The 18,136-nt window shown below is 43.9% G+C and overlaps 1 protein-coding gene across 2 annotated transcripts; it reads right to left on the bottom strand.

Moving 5' to 3' along the window:
* Positions 1-7,543: 7,543 nt before the first annotated feature.
* On the bottom strand, positions 7,544-18,136 carry MRPL46 (mitochondrial ribosomal protein L46). Of its 2 annotated transcripts, none has more exons than XM_004284358.3 (4): positions 17,818-18,136; positions 16,314-16,500; positions 15,381-15,554; positions 7,544-7,908 (listed from the first exon to the last, which is right to left on the bottom strand). In XM_004284358.3, the coding sequence occupies exons 1-4, from the start codon at positions 18,043-18,045 to the stop codon at positions 7,658-7,660; spliced, it is 840 nt and encodes a 279-aa protein (XP_004284406.1). In that variant the 5' UTR covers positions 18,046-18,136; the 3' UTR covers positions 7,544-7,657. The 2 variants fall into 2 exon arrangements, with proteins under 2 accessions (XP_004284406.1, XP_049562985.1); XM_049707028.1 differs by having other exon boundaries at positions 17,807-18,074.

The raw sequence follows: 18,136 nt of genomic DNA, 5'->3' as shown, positions 1-18,136 counted from the left end.
AGGGAGAATATAGCGTATCAGTCAGCTCGAAGTAAAGCTACATTAAACTGAATCAAATATGTGTGAAAACACTTGGATGTTGGTGTTAATACTTTTTCTCTCCTGGCTCTGTCTTCCCTTTCAAATTTTACCTGTCCTGAGTGCCCACACCCTCTTCATGCTTCTGTTTAATCCTATGAGTTATAGTAATTCTAATGTGTTAATGACTTGGTGACTTCTGCCTCACCCTATCCTTCCATATTTGCAGTCATCTCCAATGCTTTAACTCAGTTTGTAACAGGCAGAGGGCCACTCAGAGGCACTGGCATGCAGGGAGGCTCCGGGGAAGAGGAACGTGGGCTTTCTGACTCCGTGGGCCGCACAGCTTTTGGCCTGGGGTGTCTGGGGCTGTGTATGTCTTTGTGTGTGGCGCCTCCCTGTGGACGATTTATGTACTGCTTGGGACCCACCCTGACCACCAATCACCAACCCAAGGCAACGCCCACCAGCATTGCGAAGCCAACTTCCTAAGGCTGCAGATGAGAAAACCGAGGCCCACATGGGGGCATATTACTTGTTCAAGACCAAATAGTTCCTTAGACATTTTATAAACATGAATAAGTGATGGGTAATGGTCCCTCATGATTCTATAAGCAAGAACTGAGATAAGGAACAACTTGCCCAAGTCAGTTTCACAACTAGGAATTTAGATTTGGGGGCATTGCTCAGACAACAGGTGCACCCAAGTCGTGAGGGACAGACACTCCCATTCTTCCCTATTTATCTCCGGCACTGAGAGTCCCCTTGCTTCTGAAACCATGTCTGGCCTCGTGATGCAAAATCGTGAGGCTCCACGAAAGCTCCCACGACTCAGCTGAAGGCCATTTACCCTCCGTTCTCCAAATGGGCTCCGTCTGAGATGGCCTGGACCCTCATGAGGCTGCACTCACTGTCATCATTTGTGGTCCATCTAGACAGGATGTGCCCCTGAGCCATCTAATCCCGGGGTCCAGCAAGCTCTGTCCCAGAAAAATCCTGGAACAGGGAAGGAGGCACTGTACTCGTGCTTCCAACAAATACTGAACACCTACTCTGTACCAGGATTCCATCCAACAAAGACCTGAGCACAGTTGGAGGAAAGTGTCGGTCAGGGATGAGAATATTTTAAAGGGTGGGTGTTAGAGAAGCATAAATCAGGGTCCAGTTAGGGAAAAGTCACCCATTCCAGGTAGTTCAGAAGAGGGAATTTAATCCAGAAAACCAGTTACAGAAGTGTTGGAAAGTATGGAAAACAAAAACAGAGGATGATGAAGCAACGCAGAGATTAGCAAGAGTAGAAGCCACCACCACCCCTAGAGCTGGAGGGACAGAGCAAAGAGGTGGTGCTGCCTGGACCCTTGCCATCTTGCAGGAACTGGAATCATGAATAAGTCTGCTAGCGGGAGACGGGACCACAGAGGGATGCTGGGAAGGCCACCCAAGCAAAGAAGGAGAAATACCTGGCTTCTCCCTTCACCCTCCCACCTCTCACTGGTAACTCTTACTGGCCAAACCCAACTGGAATCCAGTGGCAAGAAAGCTTGGAAAATGTAATTTTCAGGGGTCAGCACCCCCCTCAACACACACACACACACTGCAGAGCAGGGGAAGGGCAGGGGATAAATCTGAGAGCAACAGGCAAATGACCTGCACAGCAAACAGCACGTGAGGTGAATCTTCAAGCGTCTGTGTGTAATGTGAACGTGCAAGAATTTGCATGTGTATTCTGCTATCAGTTTCAAAGGCGTGTGCTTGCAGAATGTGCAGTGTGTGTTTCAGTGTGACTGTTCAAGGGTACATATGTATCAGATGGATTTCAGGGGTCTGTATAAGAGTGTCATGGGAGCAAGCATCCAAGTGTCTGTGCGTGATGTGAACATTCAAAGGTATGTGTATATGTAATGAAAATATTTAAAGCTCTTGGGGGGTGTGTGTGTATGCTGTGAATGTTCAAGGAGGTGGATGTGTGCTGTGCATGCTCAAAGCTGTGTGATGTGAATGTTCACAGGCGTGTGACATGATGTGTAAGGATGCGTGTGAGAGACTAGTGAGAAGTGGGGATGGGAGAACGGAAGTGCACAGAGATGTTCTCTATGGACATGGGAGAAGATGGGGCCACGTGTCTTCGTTGGGGACAGATATGTAATCAAAACTTTTCATTCTCGCCTATAGACACAAAATGGCTATGAGGATGATGTTCAGAGAAGGTTGTATATGAGGTGTGATTAAAAGAAACGTACTTCTTTAGCAAACATACTTTTCCATCCAAATGAGTGTCACCTGCTTCAAAGCAGTCATCTTAAAAAATAATATTCTTAAAAAAAAAGAAAAGAAAAAAAGTTAAATTCTTATTTTATTGACGCAGCCACAGTGCAATGAAGTTTCGGGACCTGCCTTCAGTTGGTTTGTATGCCATACATAAAATCTACACTCACTACTACAATCATCACTTATTCTTATTGGCTGAGGCTAGAATTACCCAACTTTAATCACTTAATCACTCTCATCACTGGCTTGACTTAGAACTTTCCTAAAATGCAAATCTCTCACCTTAAAAAAAATGTTAATTTGTCACCTTTGAGGCCAAGCCTCCTTTGGGTATATTGGTTATTTGGGTATAAGCTTCATTGTTTGATAATTAGCTCCTGCAGATGGGAGTGTACTGGGAGCTACAGAAACAACTGGGAACCAAATGAATCCATAGAATCCCATCATACTCTTATGAACTCAAACTATTATACTGCGACTTTTAAAGGAGAGACCAATAATCTGCCAATACTGCAGGCATTTCCATCCACTATTGATGAGCTTACTGCTCCCAGGGCTCCTGCTCTGGAACGAGCCTGAGATGGGTGAGGCAACTCCATTGTGTCCCGAATGCCTATCTTTGTGTGAGCATCTCATAATGCTGAGTGTGATTCTGAATCTCCTTCAAGTTCAACATCTTCAATCTCTTTAGTCTCAATTGTTCTCCATTCCAAATCCTCTTCATGTTCTCCCAAATTGCCCCCATTCAGGCCTTTCCAGGGGTCCATGGGCCTGCAATAGGTTGCCCCTTGATAACAGGTGTGGGAATTCTGACACAAAGGTAATTGTCCAGGTAGCACGGGGCAGTGGTGGCTTTAGAATCACACAGCTCTGGGTTCAAATCCTGGCTCCACTGCACGCTGGCTATGGGACCTTCACAGAGTCCCCTCACCTCCCCAAGCTTGTCTGCTGATCAAAACACGGCGAAAGTAAAAGCTGCCACACAGGGCTAACACGAGAATCAAGAGAAGCAGAGTATGCGAACACCCCCGGCATCTGTCCTGGTCAGTGCATGTCTCACCCCAGAGGACTGGGCACCGAAGGCTCTGCGGAGCCTGGGAAAAGAAGCTTCTCCAAGGCAGCGGCCTAAGGCCGGGCCTGGTGAGGCTGCAGGAGACAAAGTGGTTGTCAGGCAAATCCTGCCACCTCGTGGTGCCCGTGCATAAGAGACCATCCTACCAGTCCTGAAGCCCCGCCTTACCCCCTCTGCCTCCAGCCTTCTTATTCTGAGGGCGTCCCCTCCCCTCTTCTCAGCTCTGCCACCCCAAGGCTTCCTTACATGTCCTCCCAAGGCCCCTAGTCCCGGGGTGTTCTCAACTTTAACTACTAGTCCTGTCATCCTCAAAGAGCCCTACTCTCAGTGGTCCTCATGTAACTGTATTAGGGCCATTTTCTCCCTCCTGGGCCCAAAGAGAACCTGGGGCTCTTTCCCCGCCCCCATCTCCATCTCTTCTTCAGCCACTCAGCAGCTAGCTGAACAAAACATGTTGCTGGCTCCCCTGGCGCATTTGAGGATGGCTTGGGGCGGGGAGAGAGGGAGAGAGGTAGGGAGGGAGGGAGGGAGGGAGAGAGACAGAGAGAGAGAGAGAGAGAGAGAGAGAGAGAGAGAGAGAGAGAGAGAGAGAGAGAGAGTGTGTGTGTGTGTGTGTGTGTGTCTGTGTGTGTCTGTGTGTGTCTGTGTGTGTCTGTGTGTGTTCTTTGCTGTGGGCTAGCAACGGCCTCCCCTCCCAGTGCCAGCCCCTCAGCTGCAGCAGTGACTCACTGTCTGGACCCATCCCTGAGTCTTTACAGAGGCACCTATTCTAGACACTCCTGGAAGCAAGGACAAGAACAGTTTCCTCCTTCATGTCCTGTGGTTTAAGCACTGACATTCAAAGGCAGGTGGGAAGTGACTGATGGCCTGAAGTGACTGGCTATAATCCAGGCTTCTAGGAAATAAAGCAGAGAAGGGCGGGGGGCCGAGGCTGCCCTAAGATTGCAGGCAAACAGGCTTTAACTTGCTGTGTGTGCTTGCAGCTTAGCGACCTGTGAGCTCTTAATAATTGGGTTGCTGACCCTTCCACTGTGCTCCTTTTCCCCCTGCTGGGGTAACGGAATGGGTCAGCGAGTCCATTCTGGTTTTAGTGCCCCCAAGCCTGTGCCTAACAGTAGCTCTGGATTTCCTGGCCCAGGGTGGGAATCATGCCCAGCCAGATGGATGTGGTTATGGGACTGACCTGCCATCCACTCACTCTGAGATGGGCTGATGGAATCCATCAATGTCCAAATTACCCATGTTCCTCTCCAAATGGGTCAGAAATGCTTGGCTGTCACATGTATAACCTGAAAAAGGTGAGAATGGGAGTTGCAAAAGCTAAAGATGATACAGCTGAACTCCGGAGAATTTAGCAGCCTAAATATGTCAGAAGGAGGGAAACATTTACTGAGTGTTTATAATAAGCCATGCATGGTGCTAAGTACTCTTACATAAATTATCACATTACCTGAGAAACAGTTTCATCTTCATCTTACAGATGACAAAAATTAAGAAAGGTTAAGGGCTAGTTTCGTACACAGATCTGGGTTCAAATTACTAGAGAGTAACCCTAAGCAAGTTAACTAACCTCTTTGAGTTTATTTTCCCATCTATAAAATAGGAATAACAATACTTGCCCTGCTGTTTTAAATAGAAATGTACATTGTAGGTACAGGCTCCAGCCCCAGTACCTGGCACTCAGGGGTCATTCCACTGTTGTAAATAGTGACAGTAGGTGTAATTTGCTTAAGGTCATAAAACAAATTCAAACCCAGGTTTTCTGATTTCCAAGTTCAGCGCTCACAGGGAAAGAAGCTGATTCACTTGAATATGTCTGTGTATGGCTATGAGGCAGGCCCTGCCCTAGGATTTGGAAGTTGTTAGGTGTGGGAACCAGACCATTGTCCTATCAAGTGCTACGTGTAGAGACATGTTCAAGGTGCAGAGATGGCCCAGCAGGAGGTGATGCTTGAGGATCTGTTATCAGGAAAACAAGTTTATAAAAGTGATATTTTCTCCATAGTCCCCGCAAAGGGGAAAAACAAGTGACTGGAAATCATTGGGGAAGAAAATGACCAGGTGAGGACTAAACTTCTGGAGGAGACTTCTAGTGAGATGGTCTGTTTTTCAGGTTACACACACACACACACACACACACACACACAGCAGCAGCAGCGGCAGCAGCAGCATTTCTCTTCTTAGAGCACACAAACACACCTCAAATTGCAACTCCTAACACCCACATCACACACAATATTCCTTCCTCCTCTCACTGTTTTCTTTAAGTACATCCCTTAAAATACAGAGATCATCACCTTTTACTTTATTCCATGGCAATCTTTCCCCCAAGGACACACTAGAAGTAGTTTTTTGGTTATGCTTGGCAGCCAATGGACAATTCAGGTTGGCACTCAGCATATGCGGTCATTTCTACTATAATGCCAAAAAACACTTGCATTCTGCAAAATCACACTCCCCAAATAACAGGGCTTCTGGAGAAAGGGGATTGGGGCAGACCACTCAAAACCTCCAGAATTTTGTAGCCAGGGTGCTGACAAAACAGAATCCAGCCCCACATGATGCTAACACAGTTAAACCTCCACTGGCATGTACACTGGTCGCTTACAGCCTGAAATCCTAGGGTTTTCTTCCTGAGATGTAGGGTCTTTGAGATACAGGTCCTAGCAGAGACTAGTTCCATCAAAATCAAAAATGTGATCCAGGACAGAGCCTTCTTCATCAGCTTTGTAAAACAAAGCAGGATTGCGGGGGTGGGCCGTGGTCTTCCTTTCCACTCAGTTTCCCCAGACAGCCTAACATAGTGGAAAAGCTAGTGCTGAGTCTTGAAGCTACTAAACTAGCCACTACTTGCAATAAAGAAAGTCACTTCTACACAATTTTCAGCTTTTTTCTTAAGGTATTCTATCCTTTCCCTGATCTCTTCAAAATATTAAAGTCTAGGGAAAACCTCACAGGAAGGAACCTAATTCCAGGTTATCCTGACACCATTTCTCTACTTCCCAATTTTATATATGCTATTTCCCTTTAAAGAAACAACCCTGCAACAAAACAGACCATCTTATGAATGGCCATTAAGATTCTGGTATCAACTCCACACCAAGCAATTCTGTGACACCAGCTAGATGTCCTACAATTCAACTCAATTTTGACACTATCTACCTGAAGAAAGCATCGGCTCCCACAGGTTAAGGGCTCCATCCTACCAGACTCCTCCTCTCCCCCCTTAGGTGTCAACCACAAGTCCAAGTGGTCACTTGTGCTTCTGACCAACTGGTTATAAATCAGAGGTTCCAAGGACTCCCTCTTGTGTGCAATTAATTTGCTAGAGGCCAGACTGTTTAACCCAGAAGAAGGCCTTCTGAGAGGAAACCAGGAAGTTTGATAGGATCCAGGACTGCAGTCTTGCTACTGGAACCACTATTCTGGGCAGAAAGAAGACTGAGACCCTCCCTCCCTTCCCCTCATTTTAGCAAATGCTCACTGAATGCCCTCCATTGTGCCAGGCACCGGGCCCAGCGGTGACCCAAGCAACCTGGTAAGGGGTCAAGAGCCCCGACCCAGAGGCAAGAGATCAGCAGTCTCCTCCTGCACCATCAGTGACCTGCAGTAAGACTCTCAACCAATCACACCTGGCCACGACACGACCCACCTTTTCTAAAATGGGAGACAACAGGCTGACCCTGCTTATTTCGCATGACTGTTTTCAAAACATGTAAGAAGTGATTATATTCTGTTTAAATATAAAATGCTTTAAAAAAAAAGAATGAATGAAAATAGGGAGAGAAGGAGGGAGGAAGGGAAAGGGAAGGGAAGGGAAGGAAAGCAAAGCAAAGCAAAGCAAAGAAAACAAGGAAGGAATCATTTCCTAGGCTAGATTGATACATTCTCATATCAAGTAGAAAGGGAGAGAAATACAAAACAGAAAATGGAAACTACATAGCAGTAGGTTTTTTTTTTCAGGGGCCTAGAAGCTTTCACAGAACTCAAGGCTTTTAGAAGGTTGATTCACTTCCTTCCATTCTTTCTTCCTGGGTCCATGAAGCCAGTTGATTCACTACAAAGTAATACAATCCTACTCAATTATGAGCATGGGAAAAAAAGGGAAAGGCACCCTAAAAGACAGTTCTCTCTTGACAGAAAGAAGCCAGTAGTCCTCAAAGAACAAATCAACAGAGACGCACACAATGATAAACTTGTTTATTTCTCAGAATTTAGTTTGCTGCTTGATATTCCCTACAGAGAAGAGGCAACCCAACGTCCTGAGGCCCGATTGCAGACCTGTCTGGGCATTGTCCATCAGAGGTCCAAGAGAAACCTCCTAACCTGGGCCAGGTATTTTGGTTTCAAATAGTCACCCAGCTCCTCCTTACTGACCCACACATGATGGCCCTTCTTCCCAGCCTCGAAAAAGTCTCCAGTTAGCAGCAGTGCTTTGAAGAAGAATATTTTGGCCCCGAGGCTGCTCTCTGTCCGCATTGCCTGGGGGAACTTGAACTTGTAGTGGCCACAGGGTGCATTTCCCAGGAACTTGGCTTCCATGTTGTTCTCTGAGAAGGGGGGGAACAGAATTGGAAGATGAGGATACACCCACCTGTTTACTATGGCGCCTGAAATCACTGGGGGTCTCTGCGAGAGCCACTTCCAGCCTGAGGTAAAAGCAATCCCTGAGAGTGAGAACTAGGGTCATTCCTGAAGACGCTTGTCTCCTCTCAATCCAAAGGTTCCTGGCCCATAGGCTCCAGATTCACTGAGTCCATTCCTCGTGCCAAGCTACTGCTCTCAGACTGAAGTCAGCAATGCAGCCCAAATATCACTACCTGGGAGTCAGAGCACCAAGCTTCTAGACTCAGCCCTGTCACCATCTGTTGATGAAGGACCAAGACACTTGGTATCTGTAAAGCAAAGTTCGTCAGGCTTTTTTTTTTAACATCTTTATTGGAGTATAATTGCTTTACAATGGTGTGTTAGTTTCTGCTTTACAACAAAATGAATCAGTTATATATATACATATGTTCCCATATCTCTTCCCTCTTGAGTCTCCCTCCCTTCCACCCTCCCTATCCCACCCCTCCAGGCGGTCACGAAGCACCAAGCTCATCTCCCTGTGCTATGCGGCTGCTTCCCGCTAGCTATCTACCTTACGTTTGGTAGTGTATATATGTCCATGCCTCTCTCTTGTCAGGCTTTTAAACGCAATGTCATGTGGAAAGTATAAAAAGGACCCAATTTGACTGCTGCAGGGTGAAAACCAAAGGTAAAAGGCAAAGACAGATGGACAAACAACATTTGCAATCTACAACAATGGGTTAATAACCCCAACCCAGCATTTCAAAGGATGGGAAAATGATGGATTAATTACTAAATGGCATTGGGAGAATGGGCTAGCTAAAAGGAAAAAATAAAGCTGGATCCCAACCTCACTCCTCACATTAAAATTGACACCATATAGGTCAAAGATTTAACAGTAAGTTAAAATTTTCATAAATGGTTTGTTCATTCTGGATTGATGGTTTCATAGAGGTTTAATATTTTCTGAATTTTTCTGTATTTAAAAATTTTTCACAAAGAAAAAAGAAACCATAAGAGTACCATAAAAAAAAATGTGGGATATTTTCTGTATCATTTTTGAGAGGGGAATTCCTAACCAAGACACAAAATTCAAAAATCCAAAACAGAAAAAACATTTATCTACATAAAAATTAAAATCTTTCTGCAAGGAAAAATGAAGCATACAAAAGTCACAGACAAAATGACAAACTAGGAAAAATATTTTCAACACATTCAACAAAGGAATATCTTAAGGTATAAGTAGTACTTAGAAATCAATGAGGAAAAAAACAACTCTAAAAGAAAAATGAACCATGCATATGAACAAGAAGTTCACATGAAAATAGTTATCAATGAACTATAAACTCATTAAAAGATGCTCAATCTTATTAATAATTCAAGAAATACAAATTTATTTTCTATTTGATGTGTGAAACACATCATTATTACCGAAGTTCAAAAACTTTGAGCTGCAACATCACTAATAATTAGAGAAATGCAAATCAAAACTACTATGAGGTATCACCTCACACAGGTTAGAATGCCCATCATGAAAAAATCTACAAACAATAAATGCCACAGAGGGTGTGGAGAAAAGGGAAGCCTCTTGCACTGCTGGTGGGAATGTAAATTGATACAGCCACTACGGAAAACTGTATGGAGGTTCCTTAAAAAACTAAAAACAGAATTACCATATGACCCAGCAATCCCACTACTGGGCATATATCCAGAGAAAACCACAATTCCAAAAGACACATGCACCCAGATGTTCATTGCAGCACTATTTATAATAGCCAGGTCACAGAAGCAACCTAAATGTCCACTGACAGGCGAATGGATAAAGAAGATGTGGTACATATATACAATGGAATATTACTCAGCCATTAAAAGGAACGAAATCGGGTCATTTGTAGAGACGTGGATGGACCTAGAGACTCATACAGAGTGAAATAAGCCAGAAAGAGAAAAACAAATATCATATATTAACACATATTTGTGGAATCTAGAAAAATGGTACAGATGAACCAGTTTGCAAGGCAGAGATAGAGACACAGATGTAGAGAACAGACGTATGGACACCGAGGGGAGAAAGGAGGAGTGGGATGTATTGGGAGATTGGGACTGACATATATATACACTAATATGTATAAAAGAGACAACTAATGAGAATCTTCTGTGTAGCACAGGGAACTCCACTTCGCTGTACAGCAGAAACTAACACAACATTGTAAAACAACTATACCCCAATAAAAAAAATAAGTAAATTAATTTAATTAAAAAAAAAAACTTTGAGCTGTACACTGCTTGTCAAGGATAAGGGAAAACTGGGATCTCTCAAACATACTGTGGGAGTGTAATTAGTACAAGTGCTATATTTGGCGAGAGATACCAATTTTAATTATATAAACCCTTTGATTTAGCAACTCTGCTTCTAGAATTCATCCTCCTGGATATAGTTATTTGCCCATGTGAGCACAGAGGAGTGTACACAGATGTTCACTGCAGCTTTGCTTGTAAAAGCAATACACTGGTTAAACAAACTGCAGTACATACATATATGAAATATTACACTGGCGTTGAAAGTGTAAGATATGTCTTCACCTGCTGATATAGAGATATGCTTAAAAGCTGTGTATAAGAAGAGAAAGGAAGGTATGTAACCATGTATATCCCACTGAGTGGAAAAAAGGAACAGATAAAATATGTATGTGCTTGCAGTTTCTAAAAGGATACACAAAGTGTTCATGGTGATTACCTCTAAGATGGGAAAATTACTTATTACTTCTTATAGTACTACATTTACCAGACACTGTTTGATAGTTTTTCACCATATACAATGAATTGCTTTTCTCAATATTACAAACAATAACAACAGCATCAGCATTAGATGAGGAATTCATGTATGATGTGAAATCACCTACGATACAAAATGTCAGCAGTGGGGATCTGTGGGTGGTGGAATTATACTGGCATGTTTCTTTATACTTTTCTGTATTTTCCACTTAATTCAATGAATACATATTACTTTTCTATAATCTGGGGAAATGGATTAAATGTAATTAAATCAAAAAGAAAAAAAACAGTTCATTACAAACATGAGCAAAGAATCTGAACAGGCGGTTCACAGAAAAAGAAATATAAATAGCCATATGAAACATATGAATATATGAAAAGACGATCAATTAGCAATCAGGAAACTGCTAATCCAAAAGATCATTTTTTTTACTGATTGGACAGGCAAAAATTTTAAAGAGAGACTATTTCACATGTTGGTGAGGTCTAGACAAACAGGCACTCCTATACCCCACTCCTGAAAATGTCACATGCTGTGTACATTCTGAAGGACACTTGGGTGGCACCTATCAAAACCGTAAATGTGTCCAGCCTTGACCATTAATTCCACCTCTAGGAATTCCATCTTGCAGAACTACTTGGGAAGTGCACCAAAGGGGAGGAAAAGAATAGACTTTGACTGTTTTATATTTATACTTTTATACTGCTTGAGCTTTTCTTTGCCATTTTAATTATTTTATTTACGATTTTAATGAATTTGAAATAAATCAACATATTTTATATGCACCTATAAAATACTAATATATCCTTTCACACTTATTTATGGCAACGGGAATGTTCAAAGAAGGAAAGCGTGGTGCCAAGGGGAGCCCCTTTCCACGTGGTGCACAGCAGGTGGAGCTGAGCACCAGTCGTGAACACGAACGACTGACCGAGGGAAGCTAAGCATCTGAGTCCAATGATCCTGGCAAGAAACCCAGCTGCCAACTCTTGTGTGATGGCTACGGAAACCGAGAACACAGCAAAAGCCCCTCCCATTCCATTCTGTCTTGCTCCCTCTCCTGCAGGCCACACAGGTCACTCTCGGGAAAGGATCAAGGGGGTGCACACTGGCTGCTGACATTCCATTAGCAGGTACTTACGCTGGTGGCAGAGCCAGAAAAGTGGCTGTGCACTTATACAACCAGATCATTTACTTAATAAACATTCAGCAAGTACCTACTATGTGCCAGATACTTTGCTGAGAGTTGAGATGACTGAGAGGGATAGACAGTATCCATATTTTCAAGGGAGTCAGAATTCTGGCTGGGGAAGGACAACGTGTTAATAAACAATTAAACGGCAATGGAATACGTGAAGAGCGTCTTCTCCACTAGGACATAAGCTCCCAGGAAGCATGGGTAGTGTTCTGTTCATCACTGTGACCCCATTGCCTGGAGAGCGTCCAGCAAATGGTAGGCAGAGAGTAAATGTTTGCTGCATAAACTGAGTAAAGAGGGCACACACAAGTGCTATGGGAGCCTAGAGGGAGGAGTAGCTCTCTCTACCCAGAAGGTTCCACCACAGAAGGTAGAATGTACTAAGCAGTCAGACTAGGGAGGAGTAAAGCATTCCAGTCAGGGACCAGCAGGTCCCAAAACAGGGACCTATGAAAAACCACATTATTCATGGGATGCAAAAGGTTTGCTAGGTTAGAACTTGGAATATACATTAATGAGTGGCAAGATGGAAGACTGATGAGCTCGGGACGAGAGCAAAAAGGATTTGTAGGCCCTGCTTGAAAGTCTGCTTTTATAGGGAATTTTCGAGAATTTGAGGCAGAGAAGTGACAAGGGATTTGTGTTTTAGAAGGCTCATTCTGGCAGCACTGAAGAGGACAACACAAAAGCAAGGGGGAACTCACTTGGCATCTACCTCAATAGTCCAGTGTAGTGGTTCTCAACCACTCTGATTCCACTCCCCACGTAATGTCTGGCAGTGTCAAGAGACATTTTTGGTTGTCACGCTAGTGCGAGTGCGGATGGGTTAGTGCTACTGGCATCTAGCAGGTAGAGGCCAGAGATGTTGCTAAACAGCCTACAAGGCACAGAAGCCCCCACAAAGAATTATCCCGCCTCAAATTTCAATAATGCCAAGGCTGAGAAAATCTGGACTAGTGAGAAGTGAAAAGTCTCCCAGAAAAGCTGCAGGAATAAAGAGGGGACTATTTAGAACAAACTAGATAGGACTCAAGAACTTATGGATATTGCAATGAGGTCAAGGATAACTCTGAGGTTTCTAGTTGGGTGAATGGGTAAGTGGTGATGCCGATAAGCAAGCCTGCAAGGACAAAAAGAGAAGCAGGCTGAGAGACTGGCAGGAACATCAATTTTGAATGTAATAAATTTTAAAATCTCTGTGGGGGTGAGGGAGAGCACAGGGACGGCATCTGCCAGCCTCTGTCTCCGCAGGATATTTCCACAGGCCCCCAGATGTGTGCTGAATTGGATGCCTGCTCCCCCAGACCGATGCTTTATGTTAAACAAACAAGCCTCTTTCACAGAAAGTCTGGGTGTTTTTCAGTTGGCTGCCTCTGCACTGGGCTCTGGGGTAGAGCCTAAATCACAGGTCTGTCAGGGATAACACAGATTGTCAAATACTGAACAAAATGGAGCAAAAGATGATAACCAACCAAGGTATCTTCCTCAAGATGACACCAGATGGCCAAGAAATGAAAAATCTCATTTTCAAAGAGATCCCAAATTCAAGGTCAATTTTAGAAGGCAGTGGGTTACCTAGAAACAGGTTCTGCAAAACTGAGTACTTCTTCAGGATCTGAACTATGAGCTGAGGAGAAAATCAAGTGTGGACAGACCATATTCTAGATGCGACAGAACTAAAGAAATTCCTTATCCTCTAAGTTCTTAGCACAACAATGCTGCTTTAAAAAAAAAAAAAAAAAGGAGGGGGAGTAACTGTGCAAAGCAAAAGATTCATACTATGCAGAGGCACAAAAAAAAGAATCCTGAAGAATCCATAAATTATAAGAATCAAAAATGTAGGAAAAGAGAAAAACAGGGACTTCCCTGGTGGCATAGTGGTTAAGAATCTGCCTGCCAATGCAGGGGACACAGGTTCGAGCCCTGGTCCGGGAAGATCCCACATGCCGCAGAGCAACTAAGCCCGTGTGCCACAACTACTGAGCCCGCGTGCCACAACTACTGAGCACGCGCGCCTAGAGCCCGTGCTCCACAACAAGAGAAGCCACCACAATGAGAAGCCCACACACCACAACGAAGAGTAGCCCCCACTCACTGCAACTAGAGAAAGCCCACACACAGCAACGAAGACCCAACATAGCCAAAAAATAAATTAATTTTTTTAAAAAAGAGAGAAAACCAAACAGCTAATCCTGATCATTTTTATGACAAGAAACCATGAAAAATAAATACAGAAGCTTTCAGTGTCGTAAAAACTGAAGCACCTTTTAATGTAAGTATTGATTACCAGAATCCCACTGGAACGAATAGTATCACTGGTGTTGAGTGGAGAGACAGAAATGCCTGAAGGGAAGGCGAGTAGGATCTATTAAGCCAACAGGACCCCTCATAGCTACACCCTATAATGACAAATTATTTTACAATACTGGGCCCAAAAGAAGATCTGGGCCAATTAAACAAAAAAAAAGTACTAGAATCACCTACTCCTATGGAGAATGCAAAACTGTAGAAACCAGAAGGTGAATGTTTTGCACTCTGTTGGGAAGAGAAGTTTTAGTGATCAGAAGCGGAACCTCTCCATCCTTCAGGTATGACAGCAGTTGTTAATTCATTGAGTACAGAAACTATGAAGAAGCCGCTATTAAACAACATCAGGCCCATTCAAATAGGGAGATGGGAGGAAGACAGCATCTACAGCCAAACTCTTGAGCCTCGTAGAGGAGATGATGGCCAGCCAAGACGATCCACTCAGCCAACCCAGCAGCTTTACCAACCTCCCCGGGCTCAGAACGAGTATGACAAGAGTCTTTGTTTAGAAACAAGCCAGTGACTAGACCTCCTACTTTCCCTTTAGAATAAAATGCAGCCACTGTGGATATTATTATTTGGAGAATGAAAACACAGATTTTAGAGGAAAAAAAAAATCAACCCACACAAAGAATGGGAAAAAATATGGAGCCAGATAAAGCAACTACCTTTTACAAGTGAAAGAATTTTTTCTTCTGCCATCAATAAAACCAATGTGTTATTTAAAAAAAAAGAAAAGGAAGTAGTTTAAAAGAAATAAAATAAAAATAAAATTTAAAAATCTCAGTGCCAGGACTTCGCTGGTGGTCCAGTGGGTAAGACTCCCTGCTCCCAACACAGGGGGCCTGGGTTTGATCCCTGGCCAGGGAGCTAGGTCCCACATGCGTGCTGCAACTAAGAAGTCTGCATGCCGCAACAACTAAGAAGCCTTCATGCTACAACTGAGACCCGGCGCAGCCAAAATAAATAGATATTAAAAAAAAAAAATCTCAGTGACACAAAGACTCTCATTTGATCTAAGATTTTTTCCTAGCTGAAATTTTATAAATATCAAAGTTTCCATTAACCTTCCAAACTCCTACCCTTAAAGCCAGGCCCACAGTCAGCCTGCAAATCCTCAGGCTGAGTCTGAAGTGTGTCTTGTGGGGTTTAGAGGGAGGCAGAGAACTCACCTGAGAGTGTGGCCAGGGTTCGTTCAGCTGTTCGGCGGAGGGTCTCCCCGGGCTGCCACTCTGCCTGGGGCAGCATCCAAACGTCCTGGTCTCCAAGCTTCTCTCTGACCAACAGAATGAGGTTCCTGTCTAGCTTCCGGTGCAGTGAGGTTCGGTCATTCTTTACATCGGCTTCTGTGAAGAAAAGAGGGGGTCACAGGAGACAAGAGGACTGTGTTCTGCCAGAACCAAGAAGATTAGAGTTTTAGAGTCCTCCTTTAAGGTAGAGCCACAACCTCTGCCCTCAAAGAACTTATAATCAAATTAGAACCCTGACCCGTCTCTCTAACTCTGACCTCTCTCAGGACAGAGTCTCACAATCTTGAGGAAACTAAAATATAACAAGAAGAAACCAAAAGCTGAACTCCTCCTTTGAAGAGCCAAATACAAAGTACTTTGAGCCTCTGGAAAAGAAGCAATACCCGGACACTACTATTTCATCGGTCTTGACACTGTTACTGACTTAACCAGCTCCTCCTTTCTCTGTTCTTCAGTCTTCATCGTGAAATAAGAATAAAATAACTCAACCCCCTGCTTTGGGAGGGATTTCAGATAAAATACAGGAAACTAGTGGGGAACACTTAATTTACCCCACTCTTAGTCCCAAACTAGGAGTTAAACCCAGATAACATTCCTGAGGCTTAACTGAAACAGATAAGGCTATCCCAATACCCTTACATCCCACTCAAAAATAACACAGACCTTGAAAAATTTATATTAGGGTGGATGTGAGGAACAGGGAAAAGAATTTATTTTTCTCCCACGTGAAAGAAGTTCTATCATTTGAAATTATTTGTTACTTAAAACACAAGCAGGGGTTAAGCAAGAATCCTTTGTTTGGGAACCAGAGTACCCCCCTTTTCTACCTCTAACTGGCCTGAAAAGACCACAAACCTGTTATTCGAGCTCCAGGTTTGAACTGTAGGAACTTCTGCTCCCACATGTCTTCCAAATCCTGCAACAGCAATATATTCTGCTCATCTTCTTCACCATAAAGGTCACTTTTCTTCTTTGCCAGTTTCTGGGCTTCATCCAAAGCACGAAGCTCATGGTCTGAATACAGGCTTCTCTCTATCTCGATCTGGGAAAATTAAAAGAGCAAAAATCTACCCCAAACTGGGAAGATTAAAAGGACAAAAAAACAAAACAGAGCTACAGTGCACTTGACAGACTCAGAAGTTTACCACCCAACAGACATACAACCAAAACACCACAGAGAAAACAGGGAAAAAAAGATCAGCTGCACTTTGGGCTTGAGTTATATTTACTAAAACATTAGAATGTGTTTGGAGGTCAAGACTGCCACAAAGAACAGCGGACTAGGACAGGCAATGCCTGCCCACTTACCTCCCTCCAGTCAGGCCAGTCTTTGATTAGAATCTCACTCACCATGAACGTTCCTGCTTCAGGGAGTTTACAGGTGCCATTCCTTCTCCCTAGAATGTTTTCCCTCATGCTCTCCTGGGAGATCCCTACTCATCCTTCAGATCTCAATTTAAATATCACTTTTTAAAAAAAATATCACTTTCTTAAGAAAGATATTCTATGACACCTCCCATTAAAATCAAATTAATGTCCCTGTTAAACACTATTACAGTACCCTGTGTTTTCCTTTACAACACTTACCAAAGACTTCAATTCCATCATCATGTGGTTATTTGGTTATTGACTGATGCCCCCTCCACCAAATTGAAACGCTCTGAGAACCACAGCTATGTCTGTCTCATTCACCATTGCATCCCTAGCACTTAGCAGTGTCTGTACAAAGTGGGTCTTAAATGATTATCTATAAAGCGATTAATAAAATGTTTGCAGAGTAAATTAATAAGCCAAGTAAAAAGGACAGAAGTGAAGTTTTTCTCTCTCAGTAGCCAAGACAAAAACATAATATCCTTTAATCACTATGGGGATTTAAGACCCTCATAGCCACTACACCGCTTTTGCCCATGTCTCTTCGTTTGCCCCTCACACAAAAGACTTTATCACAAACATCTTACGGATGTGCCCGTTGCCTTTTCCTTACGCTCATCACAAAACAAAGACTTTCTCCTCTCTAAACTGTCAACTACCTATGATAAGGGCTGAATCCGTCTTGTTCACCATCGCATACCCAGTATATTGACTGAAAAAGGAGAGCATCTCCAAAGAGTTGCCGACGATAACAGAAAAGATCAATGAAAACGAAGTACCTTTTATTGAACGCGTACTACGTACCACACCAACCCAGTAAGGTAGGCACCATTTTGCAGGTACGTATACTGAAGCTCAGAGAAGTGAAGTAAATTGCCCAAAGTCACACAAACTAATCGGTGGCGGAATCGGAATCAAACGCAAGTCAGCGTGCCTCTACTGCTTCCCCAACTGCACCGAGAAGCGACGACCCGCACCTCAATCCCACCTGCTGTAGCAGAGCCTCCATCTCTTCCTGCAATGGGGTCAGCGGCTTCGAGACCAGTGGTGGCCGCTGCAGGCACAACGCGCCCAGCAAGCGCCATGGAGACGCGCTGCTCGAGGGTGCGGCCGCAAGGGCCAAGCTGCGAGAACCCAGACTACGGGTCCAGGGGCCCTCGAACTGCCGCCAGCCCCTCGCCACCCCTAATACAGTCAGCCTTACGGGCCCCGCCATCTGTCAGTCTTCCCACAATGTACCGCGGCTACCAGCGAGGTCCTGGGCCAATCCTATATTCCCACAAGGCAGTGCGGGCACAGCATGACGG

This window comes from Orcinus orca, chromosome 2 (assembly GCF_937001465.1).
Source record: "Orcinus orca chromosome 2, mOrcOrc1.1, whole genome shotgun sequence".
In the NCBI taxonomy this organism is placed as follows: domain Eukaryota; kingdom Metazoa; phylum Chordata; class Mammalia; order Artiodactyla; family Delphinidae; genus Orcinus; species Orcinus orca.
Note: the sequence above shows the minus strand (reverse complement) of the source record. Positions and strands in the feature narration are given on the sequence as shown.

Bases quoted from the DNA above. Each gene is read 5' to 3' on its own strand.
- MRPL46 (XM_004284358.3), bottom strand. From the start codon at position 18,045: ATGGCGGGGCCCGTAAGGCTGACTGTATTAGGGGTGGCGAGGGGCTGG. The intron at 15,555-16,313 runs GTTTGTGGTCTT...TTTTCTTCACAG, and splicing joins ACCTGGAGCTCGAATAACAG to AAGCCGATGTAAAGAATGAC. The intron at 7,909-15,380 runs GTGAGTTCTCTG...CCCCCTTCTCAG, and splicing joins AACCCTGGCCACACTCTCAG to AGAACAACATGGAAGCCAAG.